Genomic DNA, 27213 nt, shown 5'->3' with positions numbered 1-27213 from the left:
TCCAACCATCTCATCCTCTGTCGTCCCCTTCTCCTCCTGCCCCCAATCCCTCCCAGCATCAGAGTCTTTTCCAATGAGTCAACTCTTCACATGAGGTGGCCAAGTACTGGAGTTTCAGCTTTAGCATCATTCCTTCCAAAGAAATCCCAGGGCTGATCTCCTTCAGAATAGACTGGTTGGATCTCCTTGCAGTCCAAGGGACTCTCAAGAGTCTTTTCCAACACCACAGTTCAAAAGCATCCATTCTTCAGTACTCAGCCTTCTTCACAGTCCAACTCTCACATCCATACATGACCACAGGAAAAGCCATAGCCTTGACTAGACGGACCTTAGTTGGCAAAGTAATGTCTCTGCTTTTGAATATGCTATCATGGTAACATTAAATCCTAGTACAAAGTTTAGCATATAGCTGACAAACTGTCAAACATTGGTTTCTTTTCTTATTACAGCCAACAGAGTGCAGAGAATGCAGGTGCAGTTTTTCCTCTTAAATTTGTAGAAATATTGTTTTTAATGGCAGCATACTTGGTAGTCGTTCTTCCTGCTAACTGGTACAGCTGAGGCAACAAGACCTAATCAGTGTCTTCTGCTTCATCCCATAGGCAGGGGTTACTTGCTGGGAAGTTCATTATCCTGAGTCCTGTCTTTCCCACTAGTGTGAATAGCAGTAAGCAAGTGAGCTTTTGTCTGTCTTGATACACATGGCATGATGGAATCCTGCTTAGTGGTATTTTCCTGCCACATCTACCACATATGATCATAGGGGTTAATTTAATATGAACTCTGTTTTTCACCAATAACAAGTAGCTTTTGGTTTCTCTTGAGGACTGTGTTTAGGTGCTTTGACCATTTTCACTGAGGTGCTTGAAGTCAAGCAACAGGAATCTAGTCCACCATTGGTCTAGGAATTATGTTTTTGAAATTTCAAGGAATTGCCCTGTGAATTTTCTTCTGGCAAATGACTCAGTTTTGCTTCCTACTAGAAACTTAACATCAGCCTGTGGGGAATACTTTTGTGGTTTTATTAATCTGAAAGTGTTAGGGGATGCATTTTCAGCTGGCATTGGTGTCCATCATGAATAGGTTTATTTTTCATTTATGAATAGTACTTCCTCAGAGGTTAGAATCAATCAGTTAAGATTTTAAAATATAATACCAAAAATCACTTGGTTATAGCCTTCATTAAAATTAAGTACATTAAGTATACCTCAAGAACAGCTAAGAATTTTTATTCATTTTTCCTTTTTGATTTGTACTTTGTTTGAATCAACAACCATTCTGTGAAATATTGAAATAAGATGAATATTTAAAGTAAGTGAGAAAGGCTAGCAGTGAAGCAAAATAGATAATACTTAAATGTTCTAATAAAATTATAACCAAATATTACTGGATGGGTCATCCTTAGGGATGTTGAATTTATCCAAAATGCTGATAGAAAATGGGACAGAGCAATAAAGACAGTAAAGCCAGTTGCTAACTACCCTGAAAATCAGGGTGATCAAGAGACTGATGAATGTAATGGCTTGAGGAGTAGTAGAGGGTGATATGACAATGCTGCATGGATTGAAAGGGCATTGCTCTTTTTTGTAGGTGATTTCTCACTATCAGTGTAAAGAACAGCGCGATGCCCACAGATTCGAGAAAATCAGCAACATTATTAAGCAATTTAAGCTGAGCTGCAGGTAAGAGATCTTGTGTGATGTATTCAATATTTATCTCAGGAAAAAATGGTCATATTTGAGAGGTTCAAATACCTTTAGTAGACTCCAGTTCTCTATTCAGCATAGTCCCTCATATTAAAAACAAATTTGGGGCTTCCCTGGTGACTCAATGGTAAAGAATCTGCCTGCCAATGCAGGAGATGTGGGTTCGATGCCTGATCTGGGAAGATCCCACAGGCCACAAAGCAACTAAACCTATACTCCACAACAAGAGAGGCCACCACAATGAGAAGCCCATGCACTGCGACTAGAGAATAGCCCCTACTCCCCTAGCTAGAGAAAAGCCTGTGCAGCAATGAAGACCCAACACAGCCAAAATAAATAAACAGAATTTTAAAGCAAGACAAAAACTCAACTCTAAACTTCTTGACTGAAGTGAAAGACAGTATCCTTTAATGCAAAATCAACTGATGCAGAAGAAGCATATGAAAAATATCTAAGCTGAGTACCCTTTCAAGATGTTTTTTACTATTTGGGAAGAAATAAACAGACGATGTCCAAGAGAGTTTTGAAAAAAAAAGAAGGAGGGTTACCTTATCAAATACCAAGATTTACTATAAAACTACAATAATAAAAATAGTGTGGTACTGATTTCAGGAATGGTACAAAGAAGAGCATCTAAAAATGTCTGATTATATTGTCTCAGCTTTGTTTAAATCTAGTGTGAATCTTAGCATTGTGAATGTAGGAAGTAGGAATGGCTGAACATTATAATCTAGTAAAGATTTAATAATCAAAATTCTTATTGTGGTAAAACTTTGATATTCAGACAATAGAATAAGTGTAAGTAATCCCTTTAATGCTTTAGCATATTTTGAGACTTTCTGGTATGTTTATACCAACATTTTTAAAGAAGAAATTGTAAATGGCTTATAAATATTATTGCTCTTTTTGTTTTCAAAGATGGAATTTCAACATAACTAATATTCAAAAGGTATGGTTGTTAATCTCAATGATAGGAAAATTTCAACTGAATAAGCTTAAATATTAGAGAAATCTTTGGCAACATGAATCTAGGTCTAAGCCCACTTTTCACTTCACAGTCACTGTCAAGTCCTAATCTGCTTTCTGTCAAGGCCACTTTCCAAGACATGTTAAATTTGGCATTAGAGTTTCCTTGGAAAACAAACTGAGATTAGTGATTAACTGTCTTAATGAGGTGATGGATGAGATATAATGGTATGCAAATGTTAATATGAAAGATAAGAATGTCTGATATTACTATTATTTTATGTCCTTTACTCACTTTTCCCCTTTCTCCTATAGCAAGCTAGCTGCCTCTTTCCAGAGCATGGAAGTCAGGAACTCTAACTTTGCTGCTTTCATTGACATTTTTACATCCAACACTTATGTGATGGTCGTGATGTCTGATCCATCTATTCGTAAGTTTATACTTAGCTGACATAGATTCAAAGCCACATATTCTTTAAACTAATTGCTTTAGAAGTTGTACATTATTAAAGATACTAAAAACTATTTTATAGTGCACAACCCTGTGAATGTACTTAGTGCCACTGACCTATACATTTAACAGTGGTTAAAAGGGTAAATTTCATTTTATGTGTATTTTACCACAATGAAAATAAATTAGTACTAATGGTAAATCAGTTCAGTTCAGTCACTCAGTCGTGTGTAACTATTTGCAACTCCATGAATTGCAGCATGCCAGGCCACTCTGTCCATCACCAACTCCCGGAGTTTATTCGAACTCGTGTCCGTTGAGTCGAAGATGCCATCCAGCCATCTCATCCTCTCTTGTCCCCTTCCCTCCTGCCCCCAATCCCTCCCAGCATCAGGGCCTTTTCCAAAGAGTCAAATCTTCTCATGAGGTGGCCAAAGTATTGGAGTTTCAGCTTCAGGATCACTTCTTCTAATGAGCACCCAGGACTGATCTCCTTTAGAATGAACTGGGTGGATCTCCTTGAAGTCCATGGGACTCTCAAGAGTCTTCTCCAACACCACAGTTCAAAAGCATCAATTCTTCGGGCTCAACTTTCTTCACAGTCCAACTCTCACATCCACACATGACCACAGGAAAAACCATACCCTTGACTAGACAGACTTTAGTCGGCAAAGTAATGTCTCTGCTTTTTAATATGCTGTCTAGGTTGGTCATAACTTTCCTTCCAAGGAGTAAGCATCTTTTAATTTCATGGCCGCAATCACCATCTGCAGTGATTTTGAAGCCCAAAAAATAAAGTCTGACACTGTTTCCCCATCTATTTGCCATGAAGTCATGGAACCAGATGCCATGATCTTGGTTTTCTGAATATTGAGCTTTAAGCCAACTTTCTCAACCCTCTTCTTTCACTTTCATCAAGAGGCTTTTTAGTTCCTCTTCACTTTCCGCCATAAGGGTGGTATCATCTGCATATCTGAGGTTATTGATATTTCTCCCAGCAATCTTGATTCTAGCTTGTGCTTCTTCCAGCCCACCATTTCTCATGATGTACTCTGCATATAAGTTAAATAAGCAGGGTGACAATATACTGCCTTGACATACTCCTTTTCCTATTTGGAACCAGCCTGTTGTTCCAAGTCCAGTTCTCACTGTTGCTTCCTGACCTGCATATAGGTTTCTCAAGAGGCAGGTCAGGTGGTCTGTATTCTCATCTCTTTCAGAATTTTCCACAGTTTGTTGTGATCCACATAGTCAAAGGCTTTGGCATACTCAATAAAGCAGAAATCGATATTTTCTGGAACTCTCTTGCTTTTTTGATGATCCAGTGGATGTTGGCAATTTGATCTCTGGTTCCTCTGCCTTTTCTAAAACCAGCTTGAACATCAGGAAGTTCACGGTTCACATATTGCTGAAGCCTGGCTTGGAGAATTTTGAGCATTAGTTTACTAGCATGTGAGATGAGGGCAATTGTGCAGTAGTTTGAGCATTCTTTGGCATTGCCTTTCTTTGGGATTGGAATGAAAACTGACCTTTTCCAGTCCTGTAGCCATTGCTGACCTTTCCAAATTTGCTGGCATATTGAGTGCAGCACTTTCACAGCATCACCTTTCAGGATTTAAAATAGTTCAACTGGAATACCATCACCTCCAGTAGCTTTGTTCGTAGTGATGCTTTCTATGTCCCACTTGATTTCACATTTTAGGATATCTGGCTCTAGGTGAGTGATCACACCATTGTGATTATCTGGGTCATGCAGATCTTTTTTGTACAATTCTTCTGTGTATTCCTGCCACCTCTTTTTGATATCTTCTGCTTCTGTTAGGTCCATACCATTTCTGTCCTTTATCAAGGCCATCTTTGCATGAAATGTTCCCTTGGTATCTTTAATTTTGTTGAAGAGATCTAGTCTTTTCCATTCTGTTGTTTTCCTCTATTTCTTGCATTGATCACTGAAGAAGGCTTTCTTATCTCTCCTTGCTGTTCTTTGGAACTCTGCATTCAGATGCTTATATCTTTCCTTTGCTCTTTTGCCTTTCACTTCTCTTCTTTTCACAGCCATTTGTAAGGCCTCCCCAGACAGCCATTTTACTTTGTTGCATTTCTTTTCCATGGGGATGGTCTTGATCCCTGTCTCCTGTACAGTGTCACGAACCTCCGTCCATGGTTCATCAGGCACCCTATCAGATCTGCTCCCTTAAATCTATTTCTTACTTCCACTGTATAATCATAAGGGATTTGATTTAGATCGTACCTGAATAGTCTAGTGGTTTTCCCCACATCCTTCAATTTAAGTCTGAATTTGGCAATAAGGAGTTCATGATCTGAGCCACAGTCAGCTCCCAGTCTTGTTTTTGCTGACTGTATAGAGCTTCTCCATCTTTGGCTGCAAAGAATATAATGAATCTGATTTTGGTGTTGACCATCTGGTGATGTCCATGTGTAGAGTCTTCTCTTGTGTTGTTGGGAAAGGGTGCTTGCTATGTCCAGTGCGTTCTCTTGGCAAAAGTCTATTAGCCTTTGCCCTGCTTCATTCTGTACTCCAAGGCCAAATTTGCCTGTTATTCCAGGTGTTTCTTGACTTCCTACTTTTGCATTCCAGTCTGCTATAATGAAAAGGACATCTTTTTTGGGTGTTAATTCTAGAAGGTCTTTTAAGGTCTTCATAGAACTGTTCAACTTCAGCTTCTTCAGCATTACTGGTTGGGGCATAGGCTTGATATTGAATGGTTTGCCTTGGAAATGAACAGAGATCATTCTGTCGTTTTTGAGATTGCATCCAAGTACTGCATTTCGGACTCTCTTATTGACCATGATGGCTACTCCATTTCTTCTAAGGGATTCCTGCCCACAGTAGTAGATATAATGGTCATCTGAGTTAAATTCACCCATTCCATTCCATTTTAGTTCGTTGACTACTAGAATGTTGACGTTCACTCTTGCCATCTCCTGTTTGACCACTTCCAATTTGCCTTGAATCATGGGCCTAACATTCCATGCAATATTGCTCTCTAACACACCAGACCTTGCTTCTTTCACCAGTCACATCCACAACTGGGTATTCTTTTTGCTTTGGCTCCATCGCTTCATTCTTTCTGGAGTTATTTCTCCAGTAATCTCCAGTAGCATATTGGGCATCTACCAACCTGAGGAGTTCTTCTTTTAGTATGCTATCATTTTGCCTTTTCCTACTGTTCATGGGGTTCTCAAGGCAAGAATACTGAAGTGGTTTGCCATTCCCTTCTCCATTGGACCACATTCTGTCTAATGATAAATAGTTTTTTTAATCAATTTATATTTTGAAGTTTAGAAATAATTTAGACTCTAGGGTATTATATTTTTCTTCATGGGAGCTTCAAAAATCAAATTACTAAATCTGGGGATTTTAAAGAAAACAAACTCAAATGTATGACTTGTGCTCCACATGGGGTATATTTTTAAAGGACTAGTCACTCTAAGCTCTGAACTTTTCATTGTTGAACCATTTTATATGTCATTGTATATTTCTAAATACTGTACTCCCATATTTTTGTTAGGGGCATAGAGAGAGATATTTGGTGCCTCCATGCCATAATAGCTATATCAATCACAACTGTTAAAATACAGGTTCTAGCAGTATTTCTAGGATGTTCCCAGAAACTTAAATTATCTGTTAAATTATCTATCTTAGGGTAATATTAGAATATAGCAGAAGATAATGTTTTACTATTAGCCCCAAACTAAACAAGTTTGAAAATTTATTTTGAAAATATTATGTTTAGAATATAAATAAATCTTTTACTCAGAAAAATTAAACTCTGATTAACTTGGGACATAGGTTCTCTGTGACATAAATTGAGGAATTTGGCTCTCTTTCATTTTTTTTTTTTTTTACTAGTAATATATTCCTTTGGCTATTTGTACTAACTGTTGGATATCTTCCCTACTCCATCCTCAGCTTCTGCAGCTACTCTGATCAATATTCGCAATGCCAGGAAACACTTTGAAAAGCTGGAAAGAGTGGATGGGCCAAAGCAGTGTCTTCTCATGCGTTAAAACATTGCCAAATGCTGTTTCAGAAAAATAAATGGAATACTATTTCTTAATGTTGTATTAGTATATATAGGCTCTGAAATGTTGTGATGCTTATCACTTCTGCATTTCTTCTCTACTCCCCAGTCTTCATGTATAACCTTGAATGCTATTTACTCAAATAGCCTGTAAGAAGTTAGAAGATAAACTGTCTATGAATGTGGTGTGACATAAAAGTAGGTGATATGTAAGTGTTCTGATAACAATGTTCTAATAGTGTAAGTGTTCTAGTAACCTGGTTTCAGTTGTTGTGTATGCCGAAGCCTTTTCCAGCATCATCTTATATTCCTCATCAGATAGTAACCTATATGTTTGGAATATTACTGTTTTCTCAGCATGCACTAAAAATATTCCTTAAATGCAATTATAAATAAAGTTTTGCTATTACAGATTTCAGTAACATTCTTTTCTTTTTTTTCTTTCCCTTGTTTCTTCAGCTTTTCCCTAAGAAAAAGAAAATGAATTTCACAGTTAACCTAGGGGAAGAAGACTTGCTGTTTGGGAAATAGTATAAAATAAAGTTGGTTGGGAAGGATGAGCCAAATGATAGCCTTAAAGCTAGGCAGAAGAGTTTTGATATAATATGATAGGAAATGGCAAAGGAATTTTGAAAGAAAGTTAACCTGTGGGCTGACTGATGGCAGCTGGAGAAACAGGTAGTAATCCAGGCCTGAAGTGTGCTGAAAGTCTGTTTCAAGATGCAACTAGAGAAGGAATGAATTAAAAGTTGAGGGGAAATAGATAGTATTTATGAGATGTAAGTCTTCTTTCTATGAGGCCCAAGAATGGTTAATTTATATATTCCATAATACCTAATGGGATGTGCTTTCATTATCCTCATTAAAATGAAAGAAAGTGAAAGTGAAGTCGCTCAGTCGTGTCCAACTCTTTGCGACCCCATAGACTGTAGCCTATCAGGCTCCTCCATCCATGGGATTTTCCAGGCAAGAGTGCTGGAGTGGATTGCCATTTCCTTCTCCACGGGATTTTCCCAACCCAGGAATCGAACCCAGGTCTCCCGCGTTGCAGGCAGACGCTTTACCGTCTGAGCCACCAGGGAAGCCCATTATACTCATTAAGTATTATTATAAAGCCTCATTCAAGGTGGGGCTTTATTTGACTTCATTCCCAAGGAAAAGATGACCCATTGTGAACTGGGAGAAGAGCCTGGCAACACCAACTGCTGCTACTGCTAAGTCGCTTTAGTCATGTCTGACTCTGTGCGACCCCATAGATGGCAGCCCACCAGGCTCCACCGTCCCTGTGATTCTCCAGGCAAGAATACTGGAGTGGGTTGCTATTTCCTTCTCCAATGCATGAAAGTGAAAAGTGAAAGTAAAGTCGCTCAGTCATGTCCTGACTAGAATTACTCAAAGCCGTAACTTTTTCAGTTTGTATAGAACTGAAACAGAACACAAAAGCATTTAGGGAATCTACAGCACAGTAGATTCATCTCAATTTTATTTCATGAAGAAACTTCTTCCAGACAGCCAGAACCTCATCTTTCCTCATCTTATTGTCCCCAATGGAGATAAATAGAGTTTTTACTGAGTAGCAAAGAACATGCTGTCATTATGTAGATTAAAAATGTAAATTCTTAAAAGAATCTTATGGGATTAATTTTATCAACAGTTGCATTAATCTTCTATAGAAGAAGAGTTTAAGTTTGATGTTCTAGATTATTTGTCCTATTAATATCTAGGAAAATGAAAAGAGCAAGTGAAGAGGGAGTCTGTTCTGTGACTAATGATTTGGCATGGTCTCCTTATCCTTTGCGAGATTTGAAGGAAAACACCCAAAAGTGTTTTATTTTGGTTTTTTTTTCTCTCCTTTGGAAGGTAGATATAGGTCTCCCACATTGCAGACATTACTTACCAGCTGAGCTACCAGGGAAGCCCTAGATATAGATATATAGATATTCAATTAGTTGAGCACCAGAAAAAGCTGTTACATGATTACTTTGTTTGCTCTTCATTCAACCTTTTCTCGATTCTAGTTATAACTTGAACTTAAAGGATGTATAAAATTATGAAAGGTTAGAAAAATAAGGTTATGATTTGACTTAATCCTAATGGTAATGAACAGCTGGTCTTCTTTGTCACTGAAGACAAGAAAAAAATGTTTTGAGATATTTGCCCAAAGATGTGCCACTTAGAAACTGAAATAACACAAGTGGACAGTGAAGACATGTACACAGAAAGAGTTGGAGAGAAGAAATCAAAACTAATGATGTAAAACTTATGAGTTTAGTGATACAGTGAATTAATTCTTTTTATAGGCCTTGTTAGCTATTTTAGTAGGATAGGGCAATGGTCTTGAGCATGCATCAGAACCACTTGGAGGATTACAGATAAAAAACACTGGTGCTGGGGGGCACTCTCTGTCCCCCTTCTGATGTCTATGTCAGAAGCTTTCTCTGTCCCTTTTCATACTTTAATAAAACTCTGCTATACAAAAGCTCTTGAGTCTGGTCCCTGGTCCCAGAGCTAAATCTTCTTCAGACATCACAAATCCAACATCATTCACTGTGAGCTATCATCTTGGGGGCTCATCTTGAATCTTCAGGACAAAGTAAGAACACTCAAGAGCTCTAGCCTCTCTGCTTTCTCAGTATACATTTCTCCTTTTACTTCACTAACTCTATGGTGTGCTTGTGTGAATGAATGATATGCCCTGTGTGAACCAAGTGATGAGCCCTGCTCTGTGGTTTCATGGTGCTTCAGAATGACTGAAGGCAGCCCCAAAAAGGAGAGCCTTGTTGGGTGTTTATACTGATCTACCAATGTCAAGAGACACTCAACGTCCCTGCGAGGGGAGCAGCCAGAAATGGGCAAAGCGTGTGGAACAAACTTTCCTTTCTGGGTCATCTTTTCCTGGTCTCTTTGACCATTTCATAATTGTGTGGGAAATCAGAACTACTAACCTAATCTATTGGGTCATAGACTTTCAAGGGAGTTGTGATCCATGCTGTTACTGTGTACTTTTACTTAGCTGAAAGTTATAAGAGCACATTTGGGAGTGAGATGCAGCTCTAGCTCCAGGAATGCCCCTCAGGCTAGAGGTCACTCTCTTGGCTGCCTGCCTCTGAGGCCAGTGACCTGAAAGTAAGTCTTTGTCACAGCTGTCCCTCTAATCTATGTGGATAAAAATATTGCTGGTGACCATGAGCTTTTTGAGGACACAGATTAGGAATTGTAGGATCTGGTCAGATTGGAAGTACAGTGGGCTTCTTCCATTGGTAGTGCTAACTGTTAGTGAATCAGAGGAGGCTCTCTGGTGACTTTTGTCTCAATGCCTTAGATATTCCTTTTGTGGAATCTGTGGGAATGAACTGGAAAGATCAGCCCTAGTAGCTTAAGGAAAAAAAAAAAAAAGTTTTCCTCGCTGGCTAACCCTTTTGCTATCACATACACTGGTGTGGTGACACTCAGAACAGACATCTTGATTGTTGTTCATCCCTTTATAACTCACCTCTTCTATTGTGATCAGGACTGTACTCAGAAATGTGCACAGGCACATAGGACATGGATGCTTCCCCTAATAGTCCTAGCTTGGGAAACATTCTGAAAATCTACTCTGTTACACTCTGTGGCATCAGAGACAAGGGAAAATCAAACAAAGGTTTTGGTGGTAAGGAACTAGAAATCAGTCTGGGATGCCATCAGGTCTTACCTCTGTGCATCTCCACCCTGCCTTCGTGGTAGAACCAGGAGGGACAAGTAAGGTACCTGTGTTAGTAAGGGACAGACTAAGTCCTACCAGGGAAGGAATGCTTTAGTGGGATGTCTGTCTAACCCCTATCTGGAGTTCGGAGGGACGCCTCCAGTGGAAAGAAGCCACAGCTGTGGATGCCACTTCTTTCTCTCTTACAGATGGGAGCTAGCAGTTCCAGAACCACTCCTTTAAAATGTATTTTAAAAAACTTGGACAAGTTTGATCCCCAGAGTTTAAAAAGACACACCTGATCTTCTGTGATACTGAATGGCCACGGTATCCTTTGGAAGATGGGGAACACTGGCCTTTTGAAGGGTCTCTTAATTATGATACTGTTTTACAATTAGATTGGTTCTGTAGAAAACAAGAGAAATAGGTAGAAGTGCCATATGTGTTGCTCTTTATCTCTCTGTGAGACATGGCAGACTTATGTCCTAAGGGTGCAGGTTTGGGTGTGAAACCTTTTTAGCAGCCTCCTGTCCTCTTACTTTGCCCCTGTGTCTGGGGCTTCCAACTGAACAGGCTGAGAATCAAGGCATCTTCCAGGAGGGGTTGCCTCAGTCTCGGTAGAGATTCAAACAGTTCCAATTGTGGTTGAGACTATTTAGAGGATCTAAAAAGTACATGGAAGCCTTAACAGGACTAACTTTACTTTATGACCTTACTTGGAGAGATACAATGTATGTCTTGGGACAGATGCTGACCCCTGACTCAATAGCTTGAGTTTTGGGGGAAGCTACTACTTTTGGAGATGAATGGCTTGAACATGAGACAAGGGGAAAGAGGGAACACGAAATAGCCCTCCTCCCTATGGGGAGCCAAGCAGTTCCCATAACAGAGCCACTTTGCTGGATGTAGTCTTGAAGGACTCAAGCAAGCGCACACGAAGACTTTAAACTATGCTAAGTTGACTGACATAGAACAGGGAGAGAAGGAAACTCCTGATAAATTCCTAGTATAGACTACTGGAGGCTCTCTGCAAGTTTACTGACATTGATTCCAAAAGTGCAGATGGAGAAATTTTCTTAAAAGATAGATTTCTCACTCAGTCAGCTCCAGATATCTGCAATAAGTTACAAAAACAGGCATTTGGACCAAATCAGTCTTTAGAAAAACTGTTGCAGCTGGCTCAGATGGTATATTATGGTAGAGGATATGAGGAGGAAAATAGGAGGCAATAAATGAACCAGGCAAAAGACTGAAGCCCCAGCATGGCTGTTAGATCTGCTCTGAAACAGCCTGAGGAAAAATGCCCAGAGGAACCCATGTGAAAAGGGATGAGCTTGTTACTGTGGAAAGGAAGGGCATCTCAAGTGGGATTGCCTTCAGGCATCTAAGCTAACCCCGGCCCCATGTCCGGTCTGTAAAGGACCATACCTGAGGAGAGACTGCCTTCCGAGGTATAGGCCCCAGGGGTCGGACTCTCAGGACAATCAGGACTGAAGGTGCCCAGGGGTTCACACAAGCTCCCATCCTAATTATACCTGAGGAACGGGGTGGGGGGAAGGACAATCAGTTGATTTTCTCTTGGACACCAAGGCAACTTTCTCTGTGCTCACTGAAGCCCCTGGTCCGCTTTCCTACTGATCCACTACTGTAATGGGACTGTCTGGATGGGACAAACGTTTATATTTCAGTTATCGTTTAAGCTGTAACTAGGACTCTGTGCTATTTTCTTGAGTTTCAAATCATGCCAGAGTCTCCCTCAACTCTTCTAGGGAGAGATATACTGAGCAAGGTCCAGGCCTCTGTTTTCATGAATATGGAACCTGCTGTTTTTAACAGAACAAAATGTAAATCCTAGAGTGTGGGCTGATGGAAAAACTGTGAGTTGAACACAAAATGCTGTTCCTGTCATTATCAAGCTCAAAGACCCTCACTTATTTCCATGTCAAAAGCAGTATCCTCTAAAGTTGATGAATAGGTGAAATCTTACTGTACTGATTTCTCATGATATAAGTGGGATCTTAAACTCTAAAGTTCAGAGTGACAATGGTTCTCTCTTTAAAGCTGCTATAACTCAAGGGGTGTTGAAAGCTCTAGGAATAGAATATCACACTGTTCCTGGAGACTCCAATCTTCAGAAAAAGTTGAAAAGGCTAATGACATTATTAAGAGATATCTGTATAAGCTAACTCAGAAAACACAAGACGGTTGGTTTAAAAACTTACCCATAGCTTTAATGAGGGCTCAAATTGCCCCTAAGAAAGGACTGTCTCTATGACAGACCATTTTTGTGCACAGATATTGTCATAGATCCTAAAGCCTTAGAATTAATGAACTATGTGACTCAGCTTTCAGTTTTTCAGCAGACATTACGAGAACTCCAGGAGGTGACCACTGACCCAGCCTCCACAGTAGGTCTAATCGCTGGGTCTGTGGAGTGCTCCCCCTCCTCATCAATTGAAGACTTCCCATGATGAGATTCTCTGCTTCAAAGAAAGGACTTTCTTCAACTCTGCAAAAACTTTCACCAACAACAATCTTATGTGATGCCTCTTCTTGATCTGATGATGTCTAACAATCCTAAGATGGACTGATGAAACTATGGATATGCTACTGCTTCTGCTGCTAAGTCGCTTCAGTCTTGTCCAACTCTGTGCGACCCCATAGACGGCAGCCCACCAGGCTCCCCGTCCCTGGGATTCTCCAGGCAAGAACACTGGAGTGGGTCGCCATTTCCTTCTCCAATGCATTAAAGTGAAAAGTGAAAGTGAAGGTGGTCAGTCTTGTCCGACTCCTAGCAACCTACCAGGCTCCTCCGTCCATGGGATTTTCCAGGCAAGAGTACTGGAGTGGGGTGCCATTGCCTTCTCCAAACTATGGGTATAGTGTAACCTTTAATTTTGATTATATTTTAACTTGGTTTAAAGACTGTTTTGCCTTACATCTGTAACTGTGAAACGGGGTTTGTTTCTAACCCTCTGAAAGCTTTTAAGTTACAAATGGTTGTTCAGGCTCCTATGAGTGCCACAGCCTCCTCCAACTATTACTTGGGGCCCTTGGATCAGAGACCTTCTGAGGTTAGGAGAATATGTTGCCTCAACATTTTAGGGACCATGCCCTTCAACAGTAGGAGGTAGTTATGGAATGAAAACAATGCCCCTTTCCCTTGGCAACATAATTTTCCTAAAAGAAAAGCAGAGGTGAGAGAGTCAATTCCTAGGTAGACTGATAAGAAGTCTGGGGTCCCCAAGGAGGAGAGAGGAGTCTGGGGCTCTCAAGGAGGAGAAAAGGACAAACTTTTTTTTTTTTTTCTTTAAGCCCAGAGCTGATGATTGCACAACAAAACAACTCATCTTGCTCAAGGATATGTTTTTCCCTTAAACTCTGTATCAGTGGCAATGTATCCTGCTTGAGGACATGTTTCTCCTTCTTGAGAACCTTCTGACTAATCCTGTCATCTTAAAATGTATATTATGGGCGTGGGTCTGGTTCAGTTCAGTTCAGTTCAATCGCTCAGTCCTGTCCCACTCTTCGCGACCCCATGAATCGCAGCACGCCAGGCCTCCCTGTCCATCACAAATTCCCAGAGATCACTCAGACTCACATCCATCGAGTCAGTGATGCCATCCAGGCATCTCATCCTTGGTCGTCCCTTCTCCTCCTGCCCTCAATCCTCCCAGCATCAGAGACTTTTCCAATGAGGCAAATATTCTCATGAGGTGGCCAAAGTACTGGAGCTTCAGCTTTAGCATCATTCTTTCCAAAGAAATCCCAGGGCTGATCTCCTTCAGAATGGAATGGTTGGATCTCCTTGCAGTCCAAGGGACTCTCAAGAGTCTTCTCCAACACCACAGTTCAAAAGCATCAATTCGGCGCTCAGCCTTCTTCACAGTCCAACTTTCACAACCATACATGACCACTGGAAAAACCATAGCCTTGACTAGGCGGACCTTAGTCAGCAAAGTTATGTCTCTGCTTTTGAATATGCTATCTAGGTTGGTCATAACTTTTCTTCCAAGGAGTAAGTGTCTTTTAATTTCATGGCTGCAGTCACCATCTGCAGTGATTTTGGAGCCCCAGAAAATAAAGTCTGACACAGTTTCCATTGTTTCCCCATCTATTTCCCATGAAGTGATGGGACCAGATGCCATGATCTTGGTTTTCTGAATGTTGAGCTTTAAGCCAACTTTTTCACTCTCTTCTTTCACTTTCATCAAGAGGCTTTTAGCTACTCTTCACTTTCTGCCATAAGGGTGGTGTCATCTGCATATCTGAGGTTATTGATATTTCTCCTGGCAATCTTGATTCCAGCTTGTGTTTCTTCCAGCCCAGCATTTCTCATGATGTACTCTGCATAGAAGTTAAATAAGCAGGGTGAAAATATACAGCCTTGACGAACTCCTTTTCCTATTTGGAACCAGTCTGTTGTTCCATGTCCAGTTCTAACTGTTGCTTCCTGACCTGCATACAGATTTCTCAAGAGGCAGGTCAGGTGGTCTGTATTCCCATCTCTTTCAGAATTTTCCACAGTTTATGGTGATCCACACAGTCAAAGGCTTTGGCATAGTCAATAAAGCAGAAATCGATATTTTCTGGAACTCTCTTGCTTTTTTGATGATCCAGAGGATGTTGGCAATTTGATCTCTGGTTCCTCTGCCTTTTCTAAGGTTCCTCTGCCTTTTCTGGGTGTGGTAAGATCTTTCTATTGTTAGTTCTAATCCTGTTATCTTAAAATATATATTGTGGGAGTGGGCCTGGTAAGATCTTTACAGCCTTGATACATTCTTTGATTTACTGTAATAACCAATTGAAAAAGTATATAGCTTCCTTGTTAAAACTAGCGATGGGGGCACTCTCTGTCCCTCTTCTGATGTCTATATCAGAAACTTTCTCTGTCTTTTTTCATACTTTAATAAAACTCTGCTACACACACACACACACACACACACACACGCACACACACATGCACACACACACGCGAAAACAAAACTGGTGCCCCACACACCACAACTAAGAGTTTCAGATTCAGTAGATCTTTAAATTGAAGAAAGTAGGGAAAACTGCTAGACCATTCAGGTATGATCTAAATCAAATCCCTTATAATTATACAGTGGAAGTGAGAAATAGATTTAAGGGCCTAGATCTGATAGATAGAGTGCCTGATGAACTATGGAATGAGGTTCGTGACATTGTACAGGAGACAGGGATCAAGACCATCCCCATGGAAAAGAAATGCAAAAAACAAAATGGCTGTCTGGGGAAGCCTTACAAATAGTTGTGAAAAGAAGAGAAGTGAAAGGCAAAGGAGAAAAAGAAAGATATAAGCATCTGAATGCAGAGCTCCAGAGGATAGCAAGAAGAGATAAGAAAGCCTTCTTCAGTGATCAATGCAAAGAAATAGAGGAAAAGAACAGAATGGGAAAGACTGGAGATCTCTTCAAGAAAATTAGAGATACCAAGGGAACATTTCATGCAAAGATGGGCTCGATAAAGGACAGAAATGGTCTGGACCTAACAGAAGCAGAAGATATTAAGAAGAGGTGGCAAGAATACACAAAAGAACTGTACAAAAAAGATCTTCACGACCCAGATAATCATGATGGTGTGATCACTCATCTAGAGCCAGATATCCTGGAATGTGAAGTCAAGTGGGCCTTAGAAAGCATCGCTACAAACAAAGCTAGTGGAGGTGATGGAATTCCAGTTGAGCTATTTCAAATCCTGTGAAAGTGCTGCACTCAATATGCCAGCAAATTTGGAAAACTCAGCAGTAGCCATAGGACTGGAAAAGGCCAGTTTTCATTCCAATCCCAAAGAAAGGCAATGCCAAAGAATGCTCAAACTACTGCACAATTGCCCTCATCTCACATGCTAGTAAACTAATGCTCAAAATTCTCCAAGCCAGGCTTCAGCAATATGTGAACCGTGAACTTCCTGATGTTCAAGCTGGTTTTAGAAAAGGCAGAGGAACCAGAGATCAAATTGCCAACATCCTCTGGATCATCAAAAAAGCAAGAGAGTTCCAGAAAAATATCGATTTCTGCTTTATTGACTATGCCAAAGCCTTTGACTATGTGGATCACAATCAACTGTGGAAAATTCTGAAAGAGATGGGAATACCAGACCACCTGACCTGCCTCTTGAGAAATCTGTATGCAGGCCAGGAAGCAGTAGTTAGAACTGGACATGGAACAACAGACTGGATCCAAATAGAAAAAGGAGTACGTCAAGGCAGTATATTGTCACCCTGCTTGTTTAACTTCTATGCAGAGTATATCATGAGAAACCCTGGGCTGGAAGAAACACAAGCTGGAATCAAGATTGCCAGGAGAAATATCAATAACCTCAGATATGCAGATGACACCACCCTTATGGCAGAAAGTGAAGAGGAACTAAAAGCCTCTTGATGAAAGTGAAAGAGGAGAGTGAAAAAGTTGGCTTAAATCTCAACATTCAGAAAACCAAGATCATGGCATCTGGTCCCATCACTTCATGGGAAATAGATGGGCAAACTGTAGAAACAGTGTCAGACTTTATTTTTGGGGGGCCTAAAATCACTGCAGATGGTGATTGCAGCCATGAAATTAAAGGACACTTACTCCTTGGAAGAAAAGTTATGACCAACCTAGACAGTATATTCAAAAGCAGAGACATTACTTTGCCGACTATGGTCTGTCTAGTCAAGGCTATGGTTTTTCCTGTGGTCATGTGAGAGTTGGACTGGAAGAAGGCTGAGTGCCTAAGAATTGATGCTTTTGAACTGTGGTGTTGGAGAAGACTTTTGAGAGTCCCTTGGACTGCAAGGAGATCCAACCAGTACATTCTGAAGGAGATCAACCCTGGGATTTCTTTGGAAGGAATGATGCTAAAGCTGAAACTCCAGTACTTTGGCCACCTCATGCGAAGAGTTGACTCATTGGAAAAGACTCTGATGCTGGGAGGGATTGAGGGCAGGAGGAGAAGGGGACGACCAAGGATGAGATGGCTGGATGGCATCACTGACTCGATGGACGTGAGTCTGAGTGAACTCTGGGAATTGATGATGGACAGGGAGGCCTGGCATGCTGCGATTCATGGGTTCGCAAAGAGTCGGACACGACTGAGTGACTGAACTGAACTGAGGGTGGGGCCCATGAATCTACATTTCTGACATAAGTTCCCAGGTGTTTCTGATACTGATTCTGCTGACCCACTTTGGGAAACACTGCTTTAAGGGGAAAAAAAAGGAAATATAGATATGGAAGCAGGAATGAGAAAACATGTTCACCAGGTTTGCAAGGATAAGTTGAAGACATTATAGCAAAATATATAGTTTAGACCACTGAGTCTCAAAGTGATCTAAAACTTTGAATAGTACTGTCTTAGATTAAAGCAGATTAAAGCAGTGACTAGGAAGCTTCTATTTAATAAGTAATATGTTCCAAGTGGAAACCATTGCTAACATATGGGTAGTTTGTGTAGGGACTTAACTTTTTCCAGTTTCAATCAGCTTTATTTGTTAACACAATAGGATATGAAAGTGTAGATGGGTTGCCAAATGGAAAGTGTTAATTTTAGTCCAGTATTTACTAAGTGTCATGTTATAAATCCTTAATACGGATCATCTCATTAGTCTTCACAAGAATACCATGAGGTAAGTATAATAACTATTTTTAGATGGGGAAATTGGGTTCAGAGAGGATAAGAAATTTGGCCACATTTAAACAGTAGTGGTGAAATTGGTGTTTGAATTCAGGTATTATAACTTGAGGGCTCGTGCACTTAACCTTGAAATTATGTTGCCTCCCTGAATTTAATGGTCTTCTTAGGCTGGAGAGTTTGAGATGCACCCGTTTATGGTACCTAGCTGAGAGATTACCACTGTGTTGGCTGCTATAGAAATAGTAAGCCAAATGCTTGTGAATCTGTATTACTCTTGTTTTCAGTGGGACTTTGCTACATGAAATAAGAAGCTTTACCACAGTTGGCAGTAAAAAGCAGAGTCAAATAGGAGGGAAAAAAAAAATCTCCAGCTTGAAGGATTTAGGTCAAATCTAAGCAGTTTCTCAGTATTTGTTATTTTTTGCAAGAATTGGACAGCTGTGAGCAGATATTTATAACTTCTATGTCTCCATGTGCTCAGTTGATCAGTTGTTTCCGAGTCTCTGTGACCCCCCTGAACTGTAGCCTGCCAGCTTCCTCTGTCCATAGGATTTTCCAGGCAAGAATACTGGAGTCGTTTCCATTTCCTCTTACAGGGGATCTTCCTGACCCAGGGATCAAATGCGTGTCTCTGCCATCTCCTGTGGTAGTAGGGAGATTCTTTACAAATGCACCACCTCTGCGGCCCTTTAAGAATAGGAGGGAAAAACTTTGCAACATTTTTGGGTGTCTCACAGCAAAGGCCACCTTATGATTTCCCACTTAAATTCCTGAGTTCCTTGTAAAGCAGGAAAGCAGTTAAGGTCTTTCTGCAGTCTTCACTAACAAGGTTTCTGGCCTCATTGTATATAAATGTCCTCACTGCATGAGATTTAGTGGAAAACAATTAGCATTTTTTCCAACTTTATTGAGGTATGATTGACAAATAAAAATTGTATACATTTATGTTGTACAATGTCATATTTGTTTTCTTAAGGTGTACAACATTGTGATTTCAAATGTATTTCAAATACATTGTGAAATGATTATTGCAACTAAGACATCCATCACCCCACATAGTTACCTTTTATTTTTCTGTTAAAGAACACTTAAAATCTACTTTCTTAGCAAATTTTAAGCATACAATACACTCTTCTTAATTATAGTCACCATACTGTAATTAGATCCTCAGAATTAATTCATCTTATAACTGGAAATTTGTTCTATTTGATCAGCATCTCCCCATTTCCCCCACCCTTCAGCCCCTATGGGTGCTATGGTGGCTCAAATGGTAAAGAATTTGCCTGCAATGCAGGAAACTCAGGTTCAATCCCTGGGTTGGGAAGATCCCCTGGAGAAGGAAATGGCAATCCACTCCAGTATTCTTGCCTGGAGAATTCCATGGACAGAGAAGCCTGGTGGACTACAGTCCATGGAGTTGCAAAGAGTCAGACACAAATGAATGACTAACACTTTCACACTTTCTCAGCCCCTGGAAATGACCATTTTATTCTTCTTATATGAGTTTGACATTTTTAGATTCCACATATAGATGAGATGATACAGTATTGGTCTTTCTTTAACATCTCACATAGCATAATGTTCTCAAGGTCAGTCTGTGTTGTCAGAAATGGTTACATTGGAGTGGAGAAGGCAGAAACCATACTTGGGCTTGAAAAGTATGTGGACATTAATGAAGCAAAGCAGCTGCTCCTTCAAGAAGCAAGGTTATACAGGGAATAAAAGAGGATGGAAGCAATATCAAGGGAAGTATTTTTCCACAGCTCCTGTAGAATTTCTTCTTTAGGCTGGTCTTATCCCAAAAGAAATTCCTCAGAATCTGGTCTACAGCTTCTGAGTGAAAGATTGCCTCATTTGTGATCTATTTTCAACATCACACATATACTCCTCTTGAGCACTACTTGAAACTGGAAAGACTGAACTCAGTGTAGGAGAAAGTAGCTAAATTCTCACCCCATAAAAAGTAAGACACTGAATTCTTTGGAGTAGCTCAGTTGCAAACTGCTAATATTTGGTACCTCCCTTCATTTTAGCTCCAGAACAACAATTATGATTTCCAACATTTATTGATTGCTTACCATGTATCATGCACTCTTATAAATAGCTACATTAATTACATTATTGCAGGCAAAGTCACTTCAGTGGTGTCTGACTCATTGCGACCCTATGGACTGCAGCCTGTCAGGCTTCTCTGTCCATGGGATTCTCCAGGCAAGAACACGAGTGGGTTGTGATGCCCTCCTCCAGGGGATCTGCTGACCCAGGAATTGAACTAATATCTCTTATGTCTCCTGTACTGGCAGGTTGGTTATTTACAACTAGCACCACCTGGGAAGTCCAAATATATTGTTAATATATATTCATTTTGTCCTTAAAATTCCATTAATTAGTTACTGTTATATATGATAAAAATGAGACACAGAGAGATTAGGTTACTTGCCCACAAGTTACATGCTATGTGAGTGACAGATTTGGGACTTGAATCTAGGCATCTAGTGTGTGCCACTAACCTCTCCTACTGCACTGCTCGAGTAGCACAGAAGATGTTAGAAAAAGAGATGTCTATACCTTGTATAACTCAGGAACTTCAGAATAAGGTAGCTAGAACTGGACAGACACACTATCTCTAGAAGAGATTGACTATAAATTAGCTCCATAGGGTGTCAACTCCAATTTCTCTTCATATGTTAGTAAGTACTGATTGAGTAGTCCTGTATATTTAGCTGTTGTAGGCCTTGTGGTTAGGAAGACAAAAAGACAGTCTGCTTGCAAAAAAGATCTTCCACAATAATGGAAACTCCTTGAGAGTATCACTTCAGTTCAGTCAGTCAGTAGTGATTGACTCTTTGTGACCCCGTGGACTGCAACATGCCAGGCTTCACTATCCACCAACACCTGGAGCTTGCTCAAACTCATGTCCAGTGAGTCAGTGATGCCATCCAACCATCTCTTCCTCTATCGTCCCCTTCTCCTCCTGCCTTCAATCTTTCCAAGCATCAGGGCATTTTCTAATGAGTCAGTTCTTCGCATCAAGTGGCCAAAGTATTGGAGTCTCAGCTTCAGCATGAGTCGTTCCAATGAGTATTCAGGATTGATTTCCATTAGGATTGACTGACTTGATCTCCTTGCAGTCCAAGGGACTCTCAAGAGTCTTCTTCAACACCACAGTTCAAAAGCATCAATTCTTTGGTGTTCAGCTTTCTTTATGGTCCAACTCTCACATCCATACATGACAACCGGAAAAACCATAGCTCTCAGTATATGGACCTTTGTTGGCAAAGTAATGCTTCTGCTTTTTAATATGTTGTCTAGGTTTGTCATAGGTTTCTTCCAAGGAGCAAGCATATTTTAATTCAGTGCCTGCAGTCACCATCTGCAGTGATTTTGGAGAGGAAGAAAATAAACTCTTTCACTGTTTTAATTGTTTCCTCATCTATTTGCCATGAAGTGATGGGACCAGATGCCATGATCTTCATTTTTTTGAATGTTGAGTTTTAAGCCAGCTTTTCACTTTCCTTTTTTACTTTCACTAAGAGGCTCTTTAGTTCCTTTTTGCTTTCTGTCATAAGTATGGTGTCATCTGTATATATGGCCAGCTTTTCACTTTCCTTTTTTACTTCCATTAAGAGGCTCTTTAGTTCCTTTTCACTTTCTGTCATAAGTATGGTGTCATCTGCATATATGAGATTATTGACATTTCTCCCAGAAATCTTGACTCCAGCTTGTGCTTCATCTAGTCCATCATTTCTCATGATGTACTCTGCATATAAGTTAAATAAGCAGGGTGACAATATACAGCCTTGACATACTCCTTTCCCAATTTGGAACCAGTCTGTTGTTCCATCTCCAGTTCTCACTGTTGCTTCCTGACTTGTATACAGACTTCTCAGGAGGAAGGTCAGGTGGTCTGGTATTCCCACCTCTTGAAGAATTTTCCACAGTTTGTTGTGATCCACAGTCAAAGGCTTTGGCATTGTCAATAAAGCAGAAGTAGATGTTTTTCTGAAACTGTCGCTTTTTTGATGATCCAAATGGATGTTGGCAATTTGATCTGTGGTTCCTCTGCCTTTTCTAAATCCAGCTTGAACATCAGGAAGTTCACGGTTCACATATTGCTGAAGCCTGGCTTGAATTAAGTGATTGCTTGGAAAGGCTTTTTTAAAAATATCTCCTTGCTATTCCCTGGTGGCTCAGATGGTAAAGCGTCTGCCTGTAGTGTGCGAGACCCGGGTTTGATCCCTGGGTTGTGAAGAGCCCCTGGAGAAGGAAATGGTAACTCCCTCCAGTACTCTTGCCTGGAAAATTCCATGGACTGAGAGGCTCCTCAGAGCCTGGTAGGCTACAGTCCATGGGGTCGCAAAGAGTCAGACATGACTGAACGACCTCACTTCACTTGCTATTCTTTGGCATTCTGCATTTAGATGGGTATATGTTTCCTTTTCTCCTTTCCCTTCTTTGCTCAGCTATTTTAAGGCCTCCTCAGACAACCGTTTTGCCTTTTTTTGTTTTTCTTCTTCTTGGGAATATTTTTGATCACCACATCCTGTACAATGTTATGAACCTCTGACCATAGTTCTTCAGGCACTTTATCAGATCTAATTCCTTGAATCTATTTCTCACTTCCACTGTATAATCATGAGGGATTTGATTTAGGTCATACCTGAGTGGTCTTGTGGTTTTCCCTACTTTCTTCAGTTTCAGTCTGAATTTTGCAATCAGGAGTTCATGATCTAAGTCACAGTCAGCTCCTGGTCTTCTTTTTGCTAACTGTATAGAGCTTCTCCACCTTTGGCTGCAAAGAATATATTCAATCTGATTTTGGTATTGACTATTTGGAGATGTCCATGTGTAGAATCATCTCTTGAGTTGTTGGAAGAGGGTGTATGCTATGACAAGTGCTTTCTCTTTGCAAAACTCTGTAGCCTTTGTCCTGCTTCATTTTGTACTCCAAGGCCAAATTGCCTGTTACTCCAGGTATCTCTTGACTTCTTATTTTTGCTTTCCAGTCACCTTTGATGAAAAGGACGTCTCTTTTGGTGTTGGTTCTAAAAGGTCTTGTAGGTCTTCATAGAACCATTCAACTTCAGCTTCTTTGGCACTTTTGGTTGGGACATAGACTTGGATTACAGTGATATTGAATGGTTTACCTTGGAAGAGAACTGAAATCATTCTGTCATTTTTGAGACTACACCCAAGTACTGCATTTCAGGCTCTTTTGTTGACTATGAGGGCTACTCCTTTTCTTCTAAGGCATTCTTGCCCATAGTAGTAGATATAACGGTCATCTGAATTAAATTTTCCCCTTCCAGTCCATTTTAGTTCATTGATTCCTAAAATGTCAATGTTCACTCTTGCCATCTCCTGTTTGACCACTTACAATTTACCTTGATCCATGGATCTAACATTCCAGGTTCTTATGCAATATTGTTCTTTACTTCCATCACAAGTCACATCCACAAGTGTGTGTTGTTTTTTCTTTGGCTCAGCCTTTTCATTCTTTCTGTAGCCATTTCTCCACTCTTCTCCAGTAGCATATTGGTTACCTACTGACTTGGGGAGTTCATCTTTCAGTGTCATAACTTTTTGCCTTTTCATACTCTTCATGGGGTTCTAGATATGTCTATTTTGCCTCCTCACTGACTCACTACAATATAGTACATTCCTGACATGTCATAAGTATTCAGTAAGTAGTTGATGAATGAATGAATAAAGCTTTTCCAGACATTTCCTAGAGAAGGAGCAAGCAACATTGGCTGGATTAATTGAGTTCAAGAATAAATCTAGCTCTAGTTACTAAGTTCTGGATTGCTATATAGTCAGAACTTTTTTTTTTTTTTTTTTAGGTTTTTCTTTGGAGGAAGAGTTCAAATTCCTAAGCCAGCTGCTTGGTGTCCTTCTAAGCCAGACTGCTAAAATGCCTCCTGAAACATTGGGCAAGAAAAGACATTCTGCTGCTGTGGACCCTTGGGAATAAGATTAGTTCTTTTCACACTTTCTGACATAATCTGAGATAAGGAGACATCATCTTACTTTGAGGCATTCTCTGATTAGTATCTAGGAAGAAAAGTACGGCTAAGGTTATGCATACTTTATACTTTTCCACTCCAGAAACTTTTCTGCCTCCAGCCATACTTTCTTAGGTAGAAGTCTCAGGGAATGAATCTTAACCACCACCCCCCCAAACCAGATGTCTGCTCATCCTTCTGCCACCTACTTAAGGAGATAGTTGGGGTGCAATTTTCAGTGGCTCATGTTGCCAAGAGCTACCAAGGTGTCTGAATATGAAAGATAGTGCCTTTTCTCTAAGGTAGCCTAGTGTAGAATTAAGATGTTTGACATTAAAGTTAGACCAGGTGTGTACTTTCTAAGTGTATTATTTTGAATAGTCTCCTAAACTCTCCCACCCTCAATTTCCTCATCAGTAAAATGGTAGTAATAACATCAGCTTTACATAATTCGATGAGATGAGATAATGTTTCTGAAGTGCCCTAACAATGCCTGGTGTATATTTGTACTTTACAATGGTGAAAAATAATAATAACAGCAATAATATTAGTTCATTCAGTTGGTAGATCCATGGTGAGATGAAACTGGAATACCTGACTCAGGAGAATGTTAAAGGGAAGATGACTTGATAAACTCCCCAGAAACTGTAGTTTTATAACACTGAAATGTCATGAGGCATTGGAGTCTACAGATCTCTGGCAACACTAAACCTGGGCAGGGTCACTAGAAAGCGCTGTGGATTTGCCTTCCTAAGGCTTCACATAAGCAGAGATATCACTTGTGGTAGTGAGAGAGCTTAATTCACAGGTGTGCCTGACTCTCTTGTGACTCTCTACAGACATGGCTCTGATTTGACCACCATGATGGCAATAGCTACTTTACCTTATGCATATCCATTTCTATTACATCTCTACCATACTTTGCTCCTGGCTGACTTTCCTCCCCAGTCGGATCCTCAATTCTGTCTCCACTCTACACGGTTATCCTGGTCTCAGTTTCAGTCAAGATTGCAACTTCCTCAGCATCCTGTCAGAGGAATAGTGATAATAACTGCCATTTGGAGAGTACCTGATATGTAATAGACACTTATTTTGTTTCATCTTCAAAGTAATCTTCCTTATTTAACGCTGTGCATACAAAACACTCAGATGGTCCTTATCTTTCAGACATAAATGCCAAATGATAAAAGGATAGGAAGTGTGAAATTTATTTCAAAATTATCTGAAGATGTGTGGGGAGTAGGTGAGTATACAGAAGAAACAAAAGAAACCATGACTTGATGACTTGATAATTATTAAAGCTGGATGATAAGTAAAACGGGTTAATTGTATTATTCTCTCTCAGTTCAGTTCAATCGCTCAGTCGTGTCCAACTCCTTGTGACCCCATGAATTGAAGCACGCCAGGCCTCCCTGTTCATCACCAACTCCCAGAGTTCACTCAAACTCATGTCCATCGAGTCAGTGATGCCATCCAGCCATCTCATCCTCGGTCGTCCCCTTTTCCTCCTGCCCCAATTCCTCCCAGCATCAGAGTCTTTCCCAATGAGTCAACTCTTTGCATGAGGTGGCCAAAGTACTGGAGTTTCAGCTTTAGCATCAGTCCTTCCAAAGAACACCCAGGACTGATCTCCTTTAGAATGGACTGGTTGGATCTCCTTGAAGTTTATGGGACTCTCAAGAGTCTTCTCCAACACCACAGTTCAAAACCATCAATTCTTTGGTGCTCAGCTTTCTTCACAGTCCAACTCTCACATCCATACATGACTACAGGAAAAACCATACCCTTGACTAGATGGACCTTTGTTGGCAAAGTAATGTCTCTGCTTTTGAATATACTATCTAGGTTGGCCATAACTTTCCTTCCAAGGAGTAAGCATCTTTTCCTTTCATGGCTACAATCACCATCTGGAGTGATTTTGGAGCCCCCCAAAATAAAGTCTGAGACTGTTTCCCCATCTATTTGCATTGAAGTGATGGGACCGGATGCCATGATTTTCACTTTCTGAATGTTGAGCTTTAAGCCAACTTTTTCACTCTCCTCTTTCACTTTCATCAAGAGGCTTTTTAGTTCCTCTTCACTTTGTGCCATAAGGGTGGTGTCATCTGCATATGTGAGGTTATTGATATTTCTCCTGGCAATCTTTTTTTTTTTTTAAGTTAGTTTAAAATTTTATTTTTTTTAATTTTTAAAAATATTTTTATGTAATAAAAAGTAAAAGTCCTTATCCAACCATCCTTGCGGGGCATGTCTGTTTGTCTTATGCAGGTGACTCAAGTTAATGGGAAGAAAGAACAGGGGGCCCAAGGTTATAAATAATAGAAAATAAAAATCTTCTGTCTCCAGTGGGGGCAGAGGATAGATGAGAGGACAGGAAGGCAAGATGGAGTGGGGATGGGCAGGGGCAGAGCAGGAACCCCACCCCCACCCCCTCTGGACCCTGGCCCTGCCCACTTTGAGGCCCTTCAGATTCAAGGTGCTTGGCAGGAATACCCCAGCTCCCCCGGGGTGGGGAAATGCGGTGGGGGGCTGGGACTGGTCCAAGCTGCTGGGGGAAAAGACGTAGATCACTCTTCCCTCCACTCATGGAGGTCTCAGGTCGCGGCCAGGACAATCTTCAGTTCCCCATCTCCTGGCAATCTTGATTCTATAACTTCCCATAATAAAAAAGATACATTTTAATTAAAGAGAAAAGTAAAACACAGGTAAAGACATA

General features: G+C 40.4%; 1 protein-coding gene across 4 annotated transcripts in view; it reads left to right on the top strand.

The window, feature by feature from the left end:
* The window catches only part of RRAGB (Ras related GTP binding B), a 60191-nt gene extending 33459 nt beyond the window's left edge, over nt 1-26732 (top strand). For 2 of the 4 annotated variants that reach the window (XM_042241652.2, XM_042241651.2), the window contains 3 exons: nt 1591-1682; nt 2988-3103; nt 24336-26732. In XM_042241652.2, the coding sequence (XP_042097586.1) occupies nt 1591-1682; nt 2988-3103; nt 24336-24466 (339 nt within the window). In that variant the 3' untranslated portion in view covers nt 24467-26732. Of the gene's footprint in view, nt 1-1590; nt 1683-2987; nt 3104-7057; nt 7583-24335 lie in introns of those variants that run through there. The other 2 variants (XM_027963003.2, XM_027963002.2) reach the window with 1 other exon arrangement.
* Nucleotides 26733-27213: the final 481 nt, after the last annotated feature.

The sequence above is a fragment of the Ovis aries genome, chromosome X (genome assembly GCF_016772045.2).
Source record: "Ovis aries strain OAR_USU_Benz2616 breed Rambouillet chromosome X, ARS-UI_Ramb_v3.0, whole genome shotgun sequence".
NCBI classification, from domain to species: Eukaryota; Metazoa; Chordata; class Mammalia; order Artiodactyla; family Bovidae; genus Ovis; species Ovis aries.
Note: the sequence above shows the minus strand (reverse complement) of the source record. Positions and strands in the feature narration are given on the sequence as shown.